The sequence below is a fragment of the Phodopus roborovskii genome, unplaced genomic scaffold (assembly GCF_943737965.1).
Source record: "Phodopus roborovskii unplaced genomic scaffold, PHOROB, whole genome shotgun sequence".
Classification (NCBI taxonomy): Eukaryota; Metazoa; Chordata; class Mammalia; order Rodentia; family Cricetidae; genus Phodopus; species Phodopus roborovskii.
Genome location: NW_026126646.1, coordinates 3,507,865 through 3,528,001, shown reverse-complemented (window position 1 = coordinate 3,528,001; position 20,137 = coordinate 3,507,865). Strand labels below are relative to the sequence as shown.

The 20,137-nt window shown below is 48.5% G+C and overlaps 1 protein-coding gene across 1 annotated transcript in view; it reads right to left on the bottom strand.

Moving 5' to 3' along the window:
• Dnajc11 (DnaJ heat shock protein family (Hsp40) member C11) overlaps positions 1 to 19,201 on the bottom strand; it is a 45,504-nt gene extending 26,303 nt beyond the window's left edge. Inside the window, exons 1-2 of the mRNA XM_051173813.1 lie at positions 19,060 to 19,201; positions 1,066 to 1,195 (exon numbers count right to left, since the gene is read on the bottom strand). Coding sequence (XP_051029770.1) covers positions 1,066 to 1,195; positions 19,060 to 19,131 — 202 coding nt within the window. The 5' untranslated portion in view covers positions 19,132 to 19,201. The remainder of the gene's footprint in view (positions 1 to 1,065; positions 1,196 to 19,059) is intronic.
• Positions 19,202 to 20,137: the final 936 nt, after the last annotated feature.

Sequence of the window (20,137 nt, the reverse complement as noted above, 5' to 3'; positions counted from 1 at the left end):
TAAAATGTAACTTCCTGGTAAAAACAAGGTAAAGTGCTCCACCTGCTACCCTGACTGCAGGGAAGTGTTGTGACTTCACAGAGAGGCATAGCACCTAACTTTTGGCTTCTGGTTAAGGAGCAGATCACAGGGGTCTGCAATGAGCATCGGATTTCCCCTAATCTATACATCCTGAGTGACTTAACTGGTTTCTTTTGTTGTGTGTGTATGTGCTTTTTCAAAAACTTATTTATTTTTATTTTATGTGCATTGATGTTAGTACCTGCATGTCTCTGTGAGGGTGTCAAATCTCCTGAAACTGGAGTTCACAGACAGTTGTGAGCCGGCATATGGCTGTTGGAACCCGGTCCCCTGGAAGAGCAGTCAGCACTCTTAAATACCCAGCCACCTCTCCAGCCCCCGCCCCCTGGTTTTTGCTTTTGCTTTCTAAATGGTGGTAAAACACTTTACCATTCCAATCACTTTAAAATGCCCAACTTGGTAGCATAAAGCTCACCTGGCATCAGGAAGCCATTACTGTTTCCAGAGACTTCCACCTTCACAGAGACAAACACATCCCGTTGTCTTCATTGATATGTAAGCCATAAATCTGAGCTCCTGAATGACCAGGCTCTACTTCCCACAGGCTTTGTACACCAGCTCTTCTAAGTGCTTTCTTTCACAGACTCATACAAAACCAATACAACCACTTAAGTTAAAAAAAAAAAGTCCTTGTATCCTTGTAGCTTCTCACAAAAAAGGAGAACAAAGCAGTGGCTTTGCAAGGGCCAGACCCCCACCCCCTCACCTAACCCCAGCCCCCAGCAGACACTGGGGACCAGCTGGAGCTCAGGCTGCCCCTGTTCAGACCTGGCCCATCTCTTCATTTGGACTCTCAATTTCTTCTTACTGGACACATATTGATTTCCAAAGCAAAATACGACTCTTTCAAAGGGCTCTGTCAGTACAAAGTACCACGCCAAGCATCTCTTTTATACACCTCTGAAGACTCCGTCTCTCTATCTGCTACAAATCAAGTTGCTTAAAAATCGAACGCCTGTGAGCATGAGCCAAGCTCTCACCAACCTTCATACGCCTGGTGGACAAGGTTAAACAGCCGCTCTGCTTGGGATTTGAGCTCCGGGTCCCGGTGCTTGTCCGGGTGGTACAGCATACACAGCCTCCGGTAGGCAGCCTTCAGCTCTTCAGAAGAGGCCTAAAGAAAGAGAAATCCCATCAGAGGGCAATCAATGGTACCTAAACATGGCCAGTATCAGAGCCAGCCTTGAAGGGGGGACCTGTCTGTCAGCCGCATTCCACCGTGCCTGTCCTCTGCACAGGACATAACCCGTTACGCTTTATTTCCCCATAAAGCTTTGTTTCTATGGTTAATAAAGTGCTCGGTTATGTGCATCAATAGCAACTGTGTTTGTTGCAGACCCTGCTATCCGTGGGAATGAGGGTGGCTCACCATGCTGAACACCTGACCCCCACTTGCCCCTGACCCCAAGACAGGAAAGTCACCCACGCCAGATGGCATGCAGGAGGGAGAAAAGAAAGCTACACGCCACAGACACAGGCGGTGTCCGCAGAGCCCATCTTCGACAGCGAGGGCTTAATAAATACTAATCCTTGAAAGACAAAGACAAGGCTGTCAAAGCAACGCAATGCACACTCCTAACCTGCCTCTACATGTGAACCTGCAAATGCTCGTTAGCTTGGAGCACCAGGGGTTACACGGGGAATGCACACAGGGTCCTTCCTGACAGACCTGTAGGGACACAGGCTTGGGCTGAAGGATGAGGCCAGCATGAATACTTCTTGGCTGGCAGTCACCAGGAGCCCCTTAGGAGCCCTCCACGGCTCTGGGGGCACTGTCTGGTTTAGCGATGCTGAAGGGGCACCCCATCTTCACAAGGGAATCATTGCGTGTCGTCACTGTCAATGTCATGCAAAAGAGACCGGAGAGATCAGCCATCTAGGTGAAATGGGCCACACAGATGACTGCGCTGGTGTCAGGTACTGGGATGTAGGTCAGGGACAGACAGTGACCTCAGTGGTGGTGACAGAAAGCCACTGACATTCTCTATGGGCTAACGTGAACCTTTCCGTTCCAGGACTGAGCTTTTCCTTGTTCTTTTTTCCTCCAACCCACAAAGATGTGAAACAGATCTGTGTGTTAGCCTTACATCAGGCGTGGCTTTACCCGTTTGCCATCAGGCAGGTGTGAAAACCCAGAGCCTGAGGCGACCCCAGAGGGAGACAAGGTGTTGGGAAGTGTGCAGTGGGCACAGGGCTGGCGTGTCCTTCAGGCCACAGAGCCAGCTGTCTGCCACTCTCAACCAGGAGCTGTGGAAGGTTCCATAAGCTGCTCCAACAGAAAGGGGGGGGGGGCCTCGGAAGCCCGACCAACACTTGCCTGCCGCTGAGGACTAGGCAGGGCTCTGCCTTTCATTCACTATCTCTTCCTCCACCGTCTCTCTGGGGTAGCCCTGGGAAGCCGACTGCCTCTCCTGCTGGTTGCTTCTGATTCCCTGGGCAGCTCTATGCTGACCTTCCTATTCCCGTGGCTGAGAAGGCAGGCGTACGACTCCAATGGCCTGTGTCTGGACCCAGGCTATGCCACTTCCAAGCTCTGATTCTGGGCAAGACAGCTTTCTGTCGTCAGCTTTCCCTCTCAGGGCTGGTGTGAAATGCGGTGAGACATCCCGCAAGGGCTTTCACACGGTGCCCGACACACAGCAAAAGCTTCCTATTTCCTTCCTGTGAAACCTGGAGGCGAGACCGTCCTTTGGCTACACAAGCAAGCCTGGCAGTGCATACCATCAGAGAGCAATCAGCTGCATTTCCAGATCCCCCGTCAGCAGTGGGATGGTTAGCGGGGCACCACCTGGTGTGGGTAACAGGCACTCACTGGCAAAGTGGACCTGCACCACCCACCCACTGTGCTCAGACCTCAGCGTCCCATCGATGAGCCTTCTCTTGCTTCTTTCTTCCCATCTTTCCCTGATGATACTAACAACACAAGGCATTTGTTGCTGCACTATCACAGGCATGAAACCCTGGCATCTGAATTACAACAGACCAAAGAGAATGAAACACACGTCCTTCTGAGAGCTTGACGCTATGACTTAAAGGGAGCTGTTCTTTTAGGTAGTAGTCACATAATAGTTTCTTCTTGTAAATTTTGTATTTCTTAAAGATTGTGTGTGTGTGTGTGTGTGTGTGTGTGTGTGTGTGTGTGTGTGTGTGTGTGTGTGTGTGTGTGTACATGTATGGAAGGGTGTCCATGGAGGCCAGAAGACAGATCAGATCTCCCAGAGCTGGAGTTACAGATGGTTGTGAGCCATCTGACATGGTTACTAGGAACTGAATTCTGGTTCTCTGAAAGAGAAGCAAGCATTCTTAATCACTGAACCGTCACTCTGGGCCCTGCCTGTATTTATTTGAAAAGTAAAAAAAAAAAAAGCATTGTGTACAGTGTGTCTATAAATGGTGTGTGTGAGCATGTGGGTGCCACAGTGACCTGCAGGGGTCAGGGGGCAAGTCTGTGGGGCTGTTCTCTCCTTTCACATTTATGTGGGTTCTAGGGAACCAAACTCAGGTTGTCAGGCCTGTGTGGCAGGTACCATTGCCTGCTGAGCCATCTGTTGGAACGGGGTCTTACCATGTAGCGTAGGCGGGCCTCGGTGTGACTCTCACACGCGTCACCCTATTTTAGGTCCCTCGGTGCCGGGACTGGGTGTGAGGATCTATGGCCTGAAACTTTTCAGTGTTCTTTTTTGTGCTTTACAGAAGTTACCAGCACAGGACTAAATGGGTAGGAGCGACTCTGGGTTAGAAGTTGTTTCCTACTTACAAAAATTAAGCAAGTGTCTGGGGAGCAGGAATCTGGTCTACAGCACCACCTTTAATCATACTAACAAACGGCTCAGAGGATTATTGATTAAGTAATGGAAATGAGAAGTTTCATTTTTAATAAATATCACATTCAATAAAGGTTAGATTGGGCCTTTCATCACAACTGAATAGCTAAGGTCACTGGTTCGATATTCCATAAATGATAACCTCTCCCATTCCCATTCAGCTCCTGACACCATTTCAGAAGTAATAATTCTCATTAAGGAGGACACCTAAACTACACATTCATCTCAAACTTCCACAATAAAATCCAGAGATGTTCCAAGTTTAAAACCTGAAAAGTTTATTGCCCAGTCATCTGAAGAGAATGTTAGGTCACAAACTAAATCTCAATAGATCTTTTAATAAGATTCACACACACACACACACACACACACACACACACACACACACACACACACACACACACGTCCCCACAGAGGCCAGAAGAGAAGATGTAGTTCCCTTGAAGCTGGTGCTGCCGGTGGTTGTGAGGTGCCATGTGGGCACTGGGAACCAAACTCGGGACGGACCTCTGGAAGAGCAGCAAGCACTCTTAATGGCTGCACCATCTGTCCAGGCCCTCAAAAGGCCTTAAAAGAGGGATACTACACACAAAAAAATCATTCCTATCACATAGCATAAAATTATAGAAGCCTGTTACAGGCCAAGCAGGGGTGCTGCACACCTTTAATCCCAGCACTTGGGAGGCAGAGGCAGGTGGATCTCTGTGAGTTTGAGGCCAGCCTGGTCTATAGAGTGAGTTCCAGGGCAGCCAGGGATACATGGAGAAACCCTGTCACAGAAACAAACAAACAGCTAACTAACCAACCAAAACAAAACAAAAAAAGAAAATAAATAAATAAATAAAAAGGAGGAGGAGAAGCAGCAGCCACTGTCGCCTGTTACAGGAGGAGACAGGGAACTCCAAAGTCTGTGGCTATTACACTCAGCCATCGAGGATCAGGAAACATTTACAACAGGAAAATGAAAGAGCAGGTCAAAACCTACAGAATGAACGAAGGCAGTGTTAGGTAACCCTGAACCACCACAGGAAAGGCATGAGCAGAGCTGGACCTGGGGCTCAGTGGCTCAGAGAGCTCACCACTCAATAGTGAGGGCCAGGGTTCAGATCCCAGCATTGATTCCTCTCACCCCGCTGCACTCTGGGAGTGCACACGTACATTTACACACACTCACACTCACATGACTAACTAGCCAAGGCACGGCGGAATCCCAGCACTCAGGAGGCAGGAGCATGACGGCTGCAGGTTCAAGGCTAGCCTGGTATATACATGACAAGTTCTACCGCGCTGGGTTACACAGACTGTCAAACAAGAGTAGATAGAACAGATAGACAATAAACCTGACGGTTCTGCGGCTCAGCGGTGCGGGGCATGTCAGCACACAGAGCCTGCGTGTGGGCCCAGCACAAGGAGCAGTTCCAACACTGACAGAGTCCCTTCAGTGTCCGCCTTCACCATTCAACGCTATGGTTTGCCCAAGGCTAACTGAGTCTCCAAGGGCTGGTGTGCTAGAAGCTTGGTCCCTAAAACTGATGTTAAAAAGACGGCCCTAGAACTAGTGACGTGGTCTCTGCACACCAAACAGGCACCAAGAAGTGTAACCCTACCACAGGCCAGACAAACAGAAAGCCGATAATATTTGGTGTAAGATGCTTCAATGGCTACTTATGCTCTTGATTCAGTCCTGCCAAGACTGAACAGAGAGAGCATGGCCACTCACTCTTCAACCAACAACACTTCAGTAAGAACAATGCGCTAGGCTTTCTCTTTCTAAAGCCGGTATCCCTACCGAAGACACGCCACAGCCTGTTTGCTCCACAAGACTCTTGATAGGGGAAAAACATATGATCAAACACGCACCTGCCAGTTAAGGTCTAAAATATTCTGAGGGAAGAAGCTGATTTGGGAGCTAACCAACACCATGCCAGACAGGAGCTGATATGAACAAAGGGGCCACATCCACCGTGTCACTAGCAGATCCCGACTGTAGAATGAAGCCACATGTACACTCGTCAGAGCTGGACATGGCATGTTCTCTACTCCCTTCTGGAAAATGTCCCGCTCTGTATGACCTTTACACAGACACGTGAGGGTGCACACACACAGACACACACATATACACACAGAGATATACACACACGCCCCCACAGACACAGACACACACACGCACACACACACACACGCATGCACACACGCCCCCCACAGACAGACAGACACACACACACACACACACGCACACGCACACACGCCCCCCCACACACACACAGCCCCACCCCCTTGCTTTCTTCCTCCTACTAGCCCTGTAAAACCTACAACACAGAGGTCTGCCTCTTTCCACCTTGGTGAGATCCCACACCCCTGGCTGGTTCTTGGGAAACAACTTATCCACAACCACTAACAACCTAACCTTTCAAAGGGAACCATCCTAAGCACAGGCGCTGGCCCCATCTGCTGCCTGGGGTCTGGGAAGGAGTGGCTCAGGTAGGAAAGGGAGGATGGCAAGGGGGGGCGAGCCTCTACACACTGCAGAATGCAGCCGTGCAAGGCCAACAAGAGAAACTGTGCAAAGGCCCCCACGCCACAAGAAGCTTGTTTTCTTTTACAGACATCATTACTGATACTGATGCAAAAGATGACAAACAGGCAACCTTTCTCACCACAATAAAGAACCCGAGAGGGAGGCAGTCAATACCTGCCAGCTGGAAAGGCCAAACCCAGGAGGGGAGAGCTGTGTCTCCTCCTCCAGGCGCTCATCACGGGCCTCACCACTGCCGGCCGGAGCATCACTCTGTGAGAGTCTGCTCTTTTCCTCGACGTTAGACAAGTTTTATAAAGGGAAGCAGATTTACCAAAACAAAGGTGAAGCACATTCCTTCTGGTAGGTAGCCAGTTCCTCTAGAGCAATGGTTCTCAACCTGTGGGTTTCAACCTTTCACAAGGGCTACATATCAAATATTTACATTATGATTCATAATACTCGCAAAATTACAGTTAGGAAGTGGCATTTTACGGTCATCACACACGAGGAACTGTACTAAAGGGCCTAAACATGATGAAGGCTGAGAAGGCCTCTAGAACTGGGGTTCTGGGGACTGCAGAGAGGGCTCACAAGTGAGAACCAGAGTTCAGGTCCTCACACCACGTAAGCCAATGGTGGCTGTGGCAGTCTGCTGGAAATCCTAGCACTCAGGGGACAGAGACAGAACCTAAACACCTGAATCAGCAAGTTCTGTGTTCAACTACCAACACACATACACATGCAAAACAAAACAAAATTCGGGGGGGGGGGAGTAGACGCACACTGCTTGGGGGTGACCGATGTCAGTTAGGCTCTAGGTGCCACCCAAACAAAAGAAACACCATGGTCCCATGGTCCCTACTCTCAGGAGGCATCAAACCAGATGAGCTCTGACTCCCAAGACCCATGCACACATGGTTCAGTAGTTAAGAGCTGGCTTGTCCTGCTCTTGCAGAGGACACAGGAGGGGCAGGTCCCAACACCCACACCTGGCAGTTCACAACCACTTGGGACTCCAGCTCTAGGAGGGTTCAATACCACACATCAGAAAAAAAAAAAGACCCTCACACACATGGACTTCACTAGGCACAGGGCAGAAATGCTAACATCAGTAGCACAGATGTTAGGGCGGGCAGAAGGCAGGGAAGAGACCTAAATGGGACACAAGATGACATTAACTTGCATGAGGTCCTTGACAGGCTGAGGTACACCACCAGAGAAAAGTCAGAGAAGCAAGCCACTAGAGCTGCTGGGGACAGCAAGATGGAATGCTGAGCACAGTGGGGAGGGGGAGGGGAGGGGAAAAGGGAGGGAGGGAGGAGGATGGAGGGAGGGGGAGGGAGGGGAGGGGGGAGGAGGAAGGACATCTAGTTACCCATCTGCTTATTCCTTTAGCAAACACTTGTTAGGAAGAGTCCTACACTGCTCAACAACGGGGATGCATTGGAGAAATGCATGTGCCAACTGTATCATCACCCTGTGATGGGAGATGTCATTCTGTAAATATGTTTCTCATATTGGTTAATGAATAAAGCACTGTTGGCCAATAGGAAAGCAAGGTAGGCGGGACTAGGAGGATTGGAGGAAGTAGTAAGGAGGAGTCAGGATGAGGAGACTGGAGAGAGCAGAACACCAGACCGCTCTCCGGTAAGATGAGACCACGTGGAAATACTTAGATTAATAGAAATGGGTTAATAATTAAGAAAGAGCTAGCCGATAAGAAACAAGTACCTGGCCAACAGCGTTATATCAAATACAACATCTCTGTGCGTTATTTGGGGCTGGCCAGATGAAGACCAGACTGGCAGAAAAACCTACTCCTTACATATGGCGCCGCAACGTGGCTAATAGGAACTTCCACTTAAAATTTAACAAAAACTTAAAGGAGGGCTTTAGAGACAAACGAACAGAGACAAGCAAGACTTTTTACTAACAGCATTTTTCTGGGTTGGACTCTGTTTTGCGTGAGGCAAGCAAAGATTTCCGAGACTCCTTCAAGGGAGATTTCCTGACTCAGCATAAGCGACAAAAAGACAGCGCGCGGCTTTAAAAAAAAAAAAATCACTGCTAACAATAAAGATAGATTCACATTAAGAAAAAGCGCTAAAGGTTTACAGTGTGTTCTAAAATATATGTAGGCTTGGAAGAGAAAAGGAATAAAATGGTTTTAAAAATACAGGGAGGGGGGTTGGGGATTTAGCTCAGTGGTAGAGCGCTTGCCTAGCAAGCGCAAGGCCCTGGGTTCGGTCCTCAGCTCTGGAAAAAACAAGGTAAAAATACAGGGAGGAGCTGGGTGTGGTGGCACACGCCTTTAATTCCAGACAGAGGCAAGCAGATCTCTGTGATTACAAAGTAAACCTGGTATGCAGAATGAATTCCAGGATAGATAAAAGTTACACAGAGAAACCCTGTCTCAAAAAATAAAAAAATAAAAGTAAAAAGAAATAGAGTAATATAAAAGCCACATAAAAATGAAGAAAATCTGGATACTGTATGGTATACTGTCTTTGTATCATTTGACTGCTGAGGAAATAACAACTGTTAAAACAAATGCTGCTGGATCAATCCAATTTATATATTTTAAAAATACTTTGACTTCAAAATTTAAGTGTAAGGACAAGTTACTGGGGAAAAGGATTTCTATTTTTGTTTCCATAAAAAATGAAAAGCTGTGGATTCCTTCCAGACTAATGTGGTTTGATCAATCAAGCCAGACCCCCTGAAACGTACCAGGTGATCCAACATTCAAAACAGTTGGGACAAGCCAGCCTTGCAGACTACAGCCAGGATTTCTGCATGTTAGGATCCCCATGACAGCGCCCCCTATCAGCAGGAAGTAGTTTGGAAAGAACGACGCCCAAATTCCCAAATATTGTTTATAAATATTTGTTTTCATTTAAATGGGGTTGGTTATAAATGGTTAATGACCACAACCAATCTTTTTAAAGGTAAAAAGGGAATTATGGTATAGATATGACTACTTTATTTAATTTAAGGTCAATTTTGTGATATATATATTTCTCCTCTTGTTAAGGTATTGTGTAGAAATGTAATGTATAATTCAATACAGATTATAGATAGTACCTATGATAGTCAGATCTTATAGTTGAGTTAGTTAAGATTTCTATATATATACAGACATGTATTTGAGATAAATAGGCATTCTTCAAACCTTTCAAAGACCTACAGAATATGGCATTTAAAATGGTTTAGAGTTTTTCTTAACAGTGAGGCACAACAGCTCCTGGCAACACCACCTGCATCAGAAAGGAAGGTGGACACTGGAAAAAACGCGTTATGGAGTTTACTTCCAATATGGCAAGACTAGCCATTTGGACAAGATACTGCTCTTGTCTGGACTGTTTGACTTTATGCTGTATAAACTGGACATGCAGGACCCACAGGAAAGTGACTGCTGATATAAGATGGACATTGCTACAGAGATCCTGCTTCATGGAAGAGTCTGCCAGACAGTCTGCAGGACACAGAGAAAAGTGACTGACAAACTGCCAATACAGAAGACAGCTTAAAGTTTCCTGCTTTGCTGAGGAGTCTGCCAGACACACTACAGCCTATAGGCTAAAGATAAAATATTACAGAAGAACTTCGGGTGACTGACCAGGCAAGTTGTCTCTCTCATTTCTAGAGTTTATATATTATCCTTCTATTGTCTTTGATGGAGTTGAAGACAGAAGTTATGGTTATAGTTTTCCTTAGTTAGGATTAAAGATAAGTTACATATAGGACTTTAGACTCACAAAGATAGAACAGATGATGGAATATTTTCTTAAATCTTACTAAATGTTAATGAACTAAATATTGTTAACTGTGATTCTTATTTGATAACTGTTGTGTGATATATTTTGCTATGTTAAGGTTAAAACCCTTCTTTTTATTTAGACAGAAAAGAGGAGATGATGGGAGATGTCATTCTGTAAATATGTTTCTCATACTGGTTAATGAATAAAGCACTGTTGGCCAATAGGAAAGGAAGATAGGCGGGAGTAGGAGACAAGGAGGAAAGAGGAAGTAGTAAGGAGGAGTCAGCATGTAAAGAGAGGAGGAGGCCCACCCCCCAGGTAAGATGAGACCACGTGGAAATACTTAGATTAATAGAAATGGGTTAATAATTAAGACAGAGCTAGCCGATAAGAAACAAGTAACTGGCCAACAGCATTATATCCAATACAGCATCTTTGTGTGTTATTTGGGGCAGGCGTGGCGGTTGGACCTGAGGGACCAGGCCGGCAGGGAAAAACTACTCATACAACCCTGACATCAGCGTGCACTGTGACGTCTTCTGGACTGTTTCCTATTGTGTGCAGGGTACACAGTGGTGGCAGACACATGCAGTCCCTGGCCCTGCAGTGAAGAGGTAAAATGTCACATAAAACATGGTTTATAAAAGCTCTAAACATTCCAGAGTCCAGTGAGATGGCTCAGTAAGTGGGACTTGCTGCCAAGCCTGATAACCTGGAGAGAAATGCCCCACAAGCTGTCCCTTGACCTCCCCCACACTGTCATTTTGTTGTCCCCCCCGCCAAACACACGCAAATATTTGTTTTTCTAAGTGGAGCTTGAACTTGACCGTTACTCAGAAAATAAGAGGAAGTAACAAACCAGGTACACACTTGTATTCCCAGGCACTGTCAGGCAAAAGGAGTGGCAGTTCAAGGTCACCCTCCAATCCAGCAGGCTCACAACCCTGCCCGGGATGCAGATGGGCTCTTAAAGAAAGCCGGGCACATACAGCAGTGTGCTCAGGTGGGAGGCACGGCTCCAAGGCTGAGCTTGGCCTGGTTCTGCAACGTGCCCTGTACTGTCTGTTAATATTAACTCGACATAACTCGAGACAGTAGACAAAACCAAAGTCAGAGACCTGAAGGGAACAGCAAGAGGGATTCAGGGCTGAACATATGGGGGAGGAGGTGATCTAGAAGCTTGAAGAATTCTGGTCAGCTGACCTCAAGACCGACCCAGTCAGAAGGTGTGCAAACTACTCAAAGCCTGGCATGATAGCATCAGAACAGCCCTGGTGAGGGGCAGGCACGTGCGGGCCATGGGGGAACTGGAGAGCAGTTCAGGCCTGGGGGGAAGGAGTTGACTCAACTTTCTCCTAGGCACAATGTCCAGAAGACAGACAGGCAGACAGACTGACTGACTGATTCAGGCTGATGGAGACTCAGACTCCAGAAGGTGAGAGTGGCCCCAGCGAAGGAGTATCTGAGGACAACGGGGAGCGGACAGAGGGGCCACAGCTATCACAGGCCCTCTCCAACAGACCCTCTCCCTGACGAGCCCGGCTTGGTGGTGTAGGAGGACTGACAAGTTCAAGGTCTGCTTGGGCAACTTAATGAGACCATGCTCAAAATAAAAACAGCTTAAAAAGAGGGCTGACTATAGTCCAAGGCAGGACACTTGTCTGATATACATAGGGCCTTAAGGCTAAATCCCAGGATCACAGAATACATAAATACAACATCAAGCGACTTGTCTCTGATGCAGAAGGAAGTTGGTTCTGGATTCCCAACCAGGAAGCTAGCTAGAAATGAGTAATTTGTATGGCTCAATGCCAATCAAACACTGTTCAAGGAAACACAGAGGTGGATGGCCAGGGACTCAGCCACATCATTTAAACAGTTGATTACAGCACACACACACCTTTTGTTTGCTATGATTTTTCCAGACTGGGTTTCTCTGTCTTTGAACTCAGAGCTCTACCAGCCTCTGTCTCCTGAGGGCTGGAATTAGAGGTATGTGCCACCCTCACCTGGCTCTCACACACACCCCCTTTTTTGTTTGAGACAATCTCTTTTCTTTCTCTCTCTTCTTACAAAGTCTTACACACACACACACACACACACACACACACACACACACGCACGCACGCACGCGCACCTTACACTCAAAGCAATCTTCAATCTGACTGAAGTGTTGGCATCACAGTGTACACTACCACACCTAGACATCTCTCTGCACAGTTCTGGCTGACCTTGACTGCAGACCCTCCAGCCTCCACCCCACCCCTACTCCTTCTGGGATTCTGTTGTATGACACCACACCCAACTCTCTACAAGGCAGGCTGACTGGCTTGTGAATAGAGGTCTATGCCCATCTTTACAGGAAGTAACAGATAGGTACACTGTTTCTCTACCTTGCAGACTGTAAACTGTCCATGCTGGAGACTGTCTCAGTAAAGCTGCTTTCCACGCACACCCTCTGAAGCTCAGCTGGGATCTGTGGCCACTTTAAGACCTCACCAACAAGTGCAGGGAGGAACTCAATGTGCAACATACTAGGCTACACCATCAGACACCCTTCTGTGTCTGAGCTCCATCGCCAAGGTCAGGGGTCAAGTGGACATAATCACATCTCACATGACTTTTGAAGTCGGCCTCCTCAGCCATTTCAAGAGTTTTGGATCAGGAAACAGAGAGCTCGGGAGAGAAACAGTCAAACCATGAGAGAGAAAACCATCAAGGGAGCTAAATAGACTGACCAAACACACAAGCCTCTGCTCTGACAAATCACCGTGTGACTTTGGATCTTACTTAACTGAGGTTGAGGAAAACCCACCAATCTTCTGAGAGACAATACCATCAAGATGGCAACACAAACTCTTAAAAACACGACCAGGTAATCAGTAATGACAAAACGCTAGATAAAGAAATATAATTGTCTGGGCCCAGTGGACAAGCTACTTTGGAAGCTGGGGCAGGAGGATAAAAAAAAGTTCAAGCACGGCTGGGCAGCTGCTAAGACTCTATCCAAAACCTCTGTCTACAAGAGGCCAAGGGCTAGGGGTAGGCAGTTCAGTGGTGGACACAGTGGGTTGGAAATGTTGGATTAAAAAATTGTTTTTAAAGGCAGAACACATGTGATCTTTAGAGTTCACGGGACAGAGAGGAACCCTGTCCTCTATGCCTCTGCTCAGAGCAAATGGACCAAGGGGCAGAAACTGCCTTAGCGAGGCATGCTGAGGACAGAGGAAACCCCTCTACTGAGACACAGTCCTGCTGGCCATGCCTGCATGTCACTCTGGTGCCTTGAGACACCAATGCAAATGAGCAGGACCCGGCCTTTTGAAGCACGCTCCACATCTCCCATGGGACTTCTGGGTTCCATCACAGTTGATGGTGTAGTCCCATCTCCCCTGACACACTTATCTGCTCCGCCCTGCCCACCCCAGCAGTCCACCTCTTCTAGTTTGGCCCTCTCCTTTGAGCGAATTCTCTGGCCTCTGCACACAGGGAGGGCACACTGCATACCAGGAGTAGTTCCCACAGTTCAAGAGCTCAAGGCGGCTGCTCCTGTCACAGTGGAGTCAATGTGTGTCCTTACGCCAGCAAAGGAGCAACATCCCCACCGCTTTCTCCTCTAGAAACAAAACACGTACAATGCACTCATGTGTTGGCTGTTTTAAATCCTTATTTCAACAAGGCATAAATGAGTAAAATTAAAACAGACACTAATAAAAGTAAACGCCAAATCCTTAGCTAAGCAAATCACAGGCCCATATTTCCTTTCCTATTGTTTTATTATCAAATTTACAACACATTTTCTTTCAACTGAAATCTGAGAGAAAAAGTGCTTAGCTGCGTAACACAAAACCAGAGCATAAAAATTTCAAGAACCTATTAGTGAAATGCCCAAAGCAGGGAGGTATTAAGGGGCTTATGGTTCATTAATGAAGTAATTTTGACTTTGTATCGTTGGCTAACTACACCAAGATGACACTGAACCTGGTCTGTCTCCCCACTCCACAGGCAGCCTCTCCTAGTCACCCCAGCCACACCCATGCCCCTGCCCTCCTCTCACTTGCCCATCTCTTCAGGGCATCTTTGGGTCCCCCTCTATTTCTATCTCAGACTCCAATTTCTAGTTTACCCTCCGTGGTACATTTTGTGCTCAGGCTCCACTTGCAGCAGAGCCACCCACCCCAAGCCAACCCTGCAGGAAGCACCCCTCTGAAGGACAGCAATGCCCTTACAAAGAAAGAACTCAGCATTCTCAACAGTACAGAAAGCTTTACTCATGACCTAATGCTTGGTAGGCATTCCAGCACAATCTCTCTCTTCCTGTGACACTGGGGATGGAGGCCAGGCCTTGTGCACACACAAGGCCCTCACTCTGCCACCGAGCCACATCCCCAGCACAGATTTCCAGCACTAGAACAGATGAGCAACAGCTCAGGCCCACTAAGGTTATTAATGTACATACTTTTTTGTTTTTGGTCCTTTGAAACAAGGCCTAGTGGTCCAGGGTTCCTCAAATTCACTGTAGAGATGACAGGGACCTTAACTTCCCTGTTAGTCCCTACCCTCCAAATGCTGAGCTCACAGGCGTACGTCTTCAAAATAAGCAGAGCCTTTACAAGAACCTCTACTAATAGCTAATAAATATTAACCAGGTATCTATTGATGTTAAGCGCTTTACACATCCTACCCACACAGCAATGTGCACAACACGTCATCCTAGCTTACAGAAAAGGCTTAATACATCATCATCGCCATCATCTGTTAGCTACTTTATTTATTTGAGACAAAGTCTCACTCCGTAGCCTTGGCTGTCCTATGTGGGACAAGCTGGCCTGTTTCTGCCTCTGGAGTGATGGAGTTAAAGGCATGTGCCACCATGCCCAGCCTGTTAGTTACATTTTTGTGTCAAAGAGAGGCATGTAAAACAGCTCGGCAGATAAAGGAGCTTGGGTTCTAACGACCTGAGTTCTCACAAGATGAAAAAACAGAACTGACACCCACAAGTTGTCCTCAGACCTCCACGTGTGCTCCATGACACAGATGCACACACACAATAACCAACACGTAATTAAAAGGAAAAGAAAATGGGCAGAAAGACTAAGCAGAACAACACAACTCCAACAGAAACGGCACTGGAGCGCAGGGCAGCCACTTGGACAGCCGGGCTCCCTGGCTTCCCAGCCTCAAGGACAGCGAGCACTGTGTCTACACGCAGAGCACTGTGTCTACACGCCGAGCGCTTGCAGGGTAGCGGCAGGCAGGTGGGCTGCAACTCCTGGTCCTCACCCGCTTGGCTGACAGGAAGAATTCAGGTTGTGGACAGCCAGGCCTGACCCTACAAGCCAGGGCAAGTCTTTACTCACAATCACTACTATGAATGTCACACTTTGGACATAATTTACGTGAGAACCCATAGAGATGCATAAGGGAGGAGGAGGAGGAGCCAACTCCTGCAAGTTGACCCCTGAGCTTCACACAAACATCAAAACACACACACAGATGCAATAAACACAGTGACAACCCCCTCCCCAAACCTCCCGTCAGCCTTGATAGAGGTGCGCTGTATCAAGACCAATATTTTTATGTAGCCCTGTCTGGTCTTGAACTCATGAGGATCTTATGGTTTGGCTACAATGAAATTTTTAAAGTGAAGTATGACAGTGATAAGGAAAGAATCAGACTGTATCATTCAGGAATAAATGAGGTTTAAATCATAGCAGTTAGGAACTCTATAAAAACTGGCTACAGAAATAGCTCACTTGCTGATATTGCAGAGGACCAGGGTTCGGTTCCCAGTGACTCATGGTAGCTCACAACTAAACACAGGAATGCTACACAGGAATGCATGTGAATACCCATCAGAAATCTAAAAGAAAAAAAAATTCTACAAAAAAGCTTAAGGATTAATAAATTTAATGCTAATTTGCTGTCAAGGAATCCATTCTCCAAACAGTTCCAAAAAAACCACCCCAGAAATCAGGTACGCTCAACTTTAGTCCCAATCAGGCATCCAACAACACAAATCACAAAGCCAACTTGGCTTCTGTGAGCTGACTACCAAGCTCTACAACACTAAAGGGGGCCTCACTGAGCCACAGGCTTTGTTTACAGGGTTGGATTTGGTGGTCCTGGCTAGCCAGCTACCTCTTGTAACACAAATTCAGAGATATAGTGCACAGTTCAAAGCTTGAGAGGGGAGATTCTTAGATTTTTGGCATTTAAGTCTTTTATTCATCTAATCTTTCTTTCTTTCTTTCTTTGAGACATGGGCTCATGTAGCCCAGGCTGGCCTCAAACTTACTTTGTAGCTGAGGATAACCTTGAACATCCAAACCTCCTGCTTCTACTTCCCAAGATTCATCATGCCCAGTTTATGCAGTAAGTACAACATCTAGTATAGAACACAACTCCATGCCTGTTAGACAGTCTGCTGAGTGAGCCCAGCTCTGCTTCTAAGTGTAGTGTGTCCTGGTTCTGTCGAGTTGCTTCCCCGTGTGACTCCCAGTGCTGGTAGGAAGAGGGGTGCCCTCCCACGGTACCCTGACTAGGGCCAGAACTGACAGCAGACACAGTGGCTGCTCTCTCTCTCTCTCTCTCTCTCTCTCTCTCTCACACACACACACACACACACACACAATTAAGATTCCAGATGGGCAGGGCGTTGGTGGCACACGTCTTTAGTCCCAGCGTTTAGGAGCAGGGCAGGCGGATCTCTGGAGGTTCAAGAACAGCCTGTTCTACAGAACTAGTTCCAGCATAGGCTCCAAAGCAATACAGCAAAATGCAGTCTCAAAAAACTAAAAACTAAAAAAAAAAAAAAAAAAAATTCCAGATGGGTGGTGGTTGTGGTGCCTTTAATCCCGGGACAGCCTGGTCTACATAGTGAGTTCCAGGACATCCAAGGCTACATAGTGAGACCCTGTCTCTAGTAAACACCAGTGCCACCATGTCTAGGCAAGCCAGTGCCTGTCCTCACTGGCACAAGTAAAGCGCTCCAAAGGAGCGTTTCTCTGGCTCCTACCCCAGTTTAATAGCAGCGAAAGGCTCCAAAACCCCCAGGGGTTTAAATGTCCTTCTGAGCACCTGCAGCTACCTAGGTTGAGCAGTTCTGGCTCACAGGTAAGCTGCTCAACTGCTAACAATTCAGTCTAGTTAGGAGTGTGAGGGGCTTAAAACAAAAGAAAACAACAACCGGTCACACACACACACCTGGCTTCTTTTACCACTTTGCTCAAGAACCAGGACATGGCCGTGCACCCTGGCTCTTGGGAGGTAGAGGCAGCCAGATCTCTGTGAGCTCAAGAACAGCTTGCACTATACACAGCAAGTTCTAGGCCAGCCAGGGCTTCCCATTGAGACCCTATCTAAAAACAAAGCAAACCAAAACATAACAACCCAGGGTAAAATCTACAGCTCCATTCAACCTCTGAGTGACTAAGAGTTAAAGGGACAGTCTGTTCAAAGTCTGAGAGCTGCTCCGCTGTAAACCCAGGTGCCCTACTGCAGTTTAACACAAGCGTCTACAAAACATTTAAACTTCATGGGGCAGAAGCAGTTGAGAAAAAAAATGCATACTCCAGGTGCCCAAGAGCACTGTATGAGAACAACAAGCTTTGTAGGACGTGGAGGGGTAAACTGAGGCAGCAGCACAGCTCAAGAGCTGGGTTTCTGGAGTTGGATGAATTACACCGCTGTTCCCTCAATTACAAATACAAATGCCGGATTGCAGCCGGAGGTGGTGGCTCACGCCTTTAATCCCAGCACTTGGGAGGCAGAGGCAGGAGGATCTCTGTGAGTTCATGGTCAGCCTGGTTTACAAAGCGAGTTACAGGACAGCTGGAGCTACACTGATAAACCCTGTCTCGGAAAAACCCATAAAGTAAGTAAATAAAATAATGGACTGTTACGAGGGCAGCTATGACGATGTAATGACACACTGTTCTTTCAGCAAGTGGCCGCGCACAAAACAGTTCCTCAAACATGTGCTGGCAATCAGCACCCTGACCAGCTTTGCTGAGGTTAGTAGCCCAGATCGACTACTTTTGGTCATCAGCAGAAAACTTGAAAGGTAGGCTCGTCTGGCAGGGCTGAAAGTCTTGCACCCAGCAGCATCGACATCACCAACCTGACCTTGGAAACCCTTCTCTGACATAACTGTCATGGCGAGTGAGAACCTACGAGAAATGTACATGAGCCAGATGGTGCAGGCCTCTCGGGTCACTTTTTATTCTCGAGGAGGCAGTGTGGCCACACTGGACCTGGGTGCTGAAATCCCGGTCGGGGCGCCGTTGCGTCCCTGGCTCGTCCACACTGGGCCCCTAGACTCGAGGCTGGGGAGGTCCTGCTGTCTAATTTCTGGGCGGTGGCCCGCGGGCAGATCTAACTTGGGTGGCAGAGACTTGGGGTCCGGCTGAGTTCCGGGGAGGCTGCCAGGCGGCCTTGACCTTGGTGCGCAGGGACTCGGTGTGCCGCCTGCTGGCCCCGGCCGCTGACCCTAAGCCCTCGTCTGGGGCAGGTGTGTGTGTGTGTGGGGGTTGTGGGACCGGATCGCGGGGGTCGGGGGACCCAAGGCAGCGGTTCCCCCGGGGTCCCTGTCCCCGTCCGGCAAGTGCGTGGGTTCGGGCCCGGCCCGGACTCGGTGCACGCCACGATCGGGCCGCGGAGAGCCGAGCAGGCGCTGGGCCAGCGCCAGGGCGCGAGGGTCGCGGCGGTGCGAGCAGCTCGACGGCTGGCGGGCACGCACGGCGGCGGGGTCACGCGGCCTCCGCACCGGGCCGCGGCCTCCCCGGGGCGGCTGCGGGGCCACAGCCGCCCGCCCGCCCCTCCAGAGCCACCGGGCCGGGCGTCAGCCCCGCCGACGCCGCGCCGCGGGCCTCACCTCCCTGCGCACGTTCAGCAGTGAGTAATAGTCTTCATTGTCCAGCTCCTCCTCGCTCAAGGCCGTCGCCATCTTCGCAACCTTTCACCCCGCCAAACCGGCGAGGCCGTACTCAAGAAGGCCCGGCGCTGCGCGGCGCTCCCTGTGCCGCCCCCGCCCGCACCACAGCGGCCCCTGGCGGCCCGGAGCCACATGGCAGCCCGGGGAACGCGCCTGCGCACTACGCCCCCATGCGGCCGAGGCCGGGAACTGGGAGGTGCGGGGGTGGGGTGGGGGTGGGGATGGTGTGTGTGTGTGAGTGTGTGTCTGCGTGTCTGTCTGTGTGTGACTGTGTGTCTGTGTGTCTATGTTTCTGTCTGTGTGTGTCTGTGTGTGTGTTTGTGTCTGTGTGTATGTCTGTGTCTGTGTCTGTGTGTCTATGTCTGTCTGTGTGTGTCTGTGTCTATGTGTGTGTGTATGTGTCTGTATGTCTGTGTGTCTGTGTGTGTGTGTGTCTATGTGTCTGTATGTCTGTGTCTCTGTGTGTCTGTGTCTATGTGTGTCTATGTGTCTGTATGTCTGTGTGTCTGTGTGTGTGTGTGTGTGTTGGGGTGGCACTAAGCATTTCCCTGGACTGTCAAGGGAGATTGGGAAGGTCACCAGGCTGTTATTCCCTGGTTCTGAACCAGGGATCCCTCTGGTTTGCTGTTTGTTGCAAGGCCACCCAGAGCCCACACATTCATCTCCCCAGGCTCATCCGCATGGGAAGCTGCTTGTGGACCCACTTGCTGACTAAGAAACCTCCAAAATGATTGCTTATACTTCCTTGGTCCACAGAAGCATTCCTTCCTGTTCAGAGAAGGATCTCCTTAGCTTAGGTGGTTTTTTTTTTTTTTTTTTTTTTTTTTTTTGCATTGCCCTAAATTTAGGAGCACCTGGCCATTTTTTTCTGTTTCCTAATGAGGAGGCAATATCCATTTGGTTCTTAATTGCGTCTGGCGTGCGTATATACCTGTGGTTCCTACCTCAGAGCTACTCTGCTGTAAATTTCTCCCGTATAATTTAGCAGTGGAGTCTAATTGATTTCAACCTGGTGCTG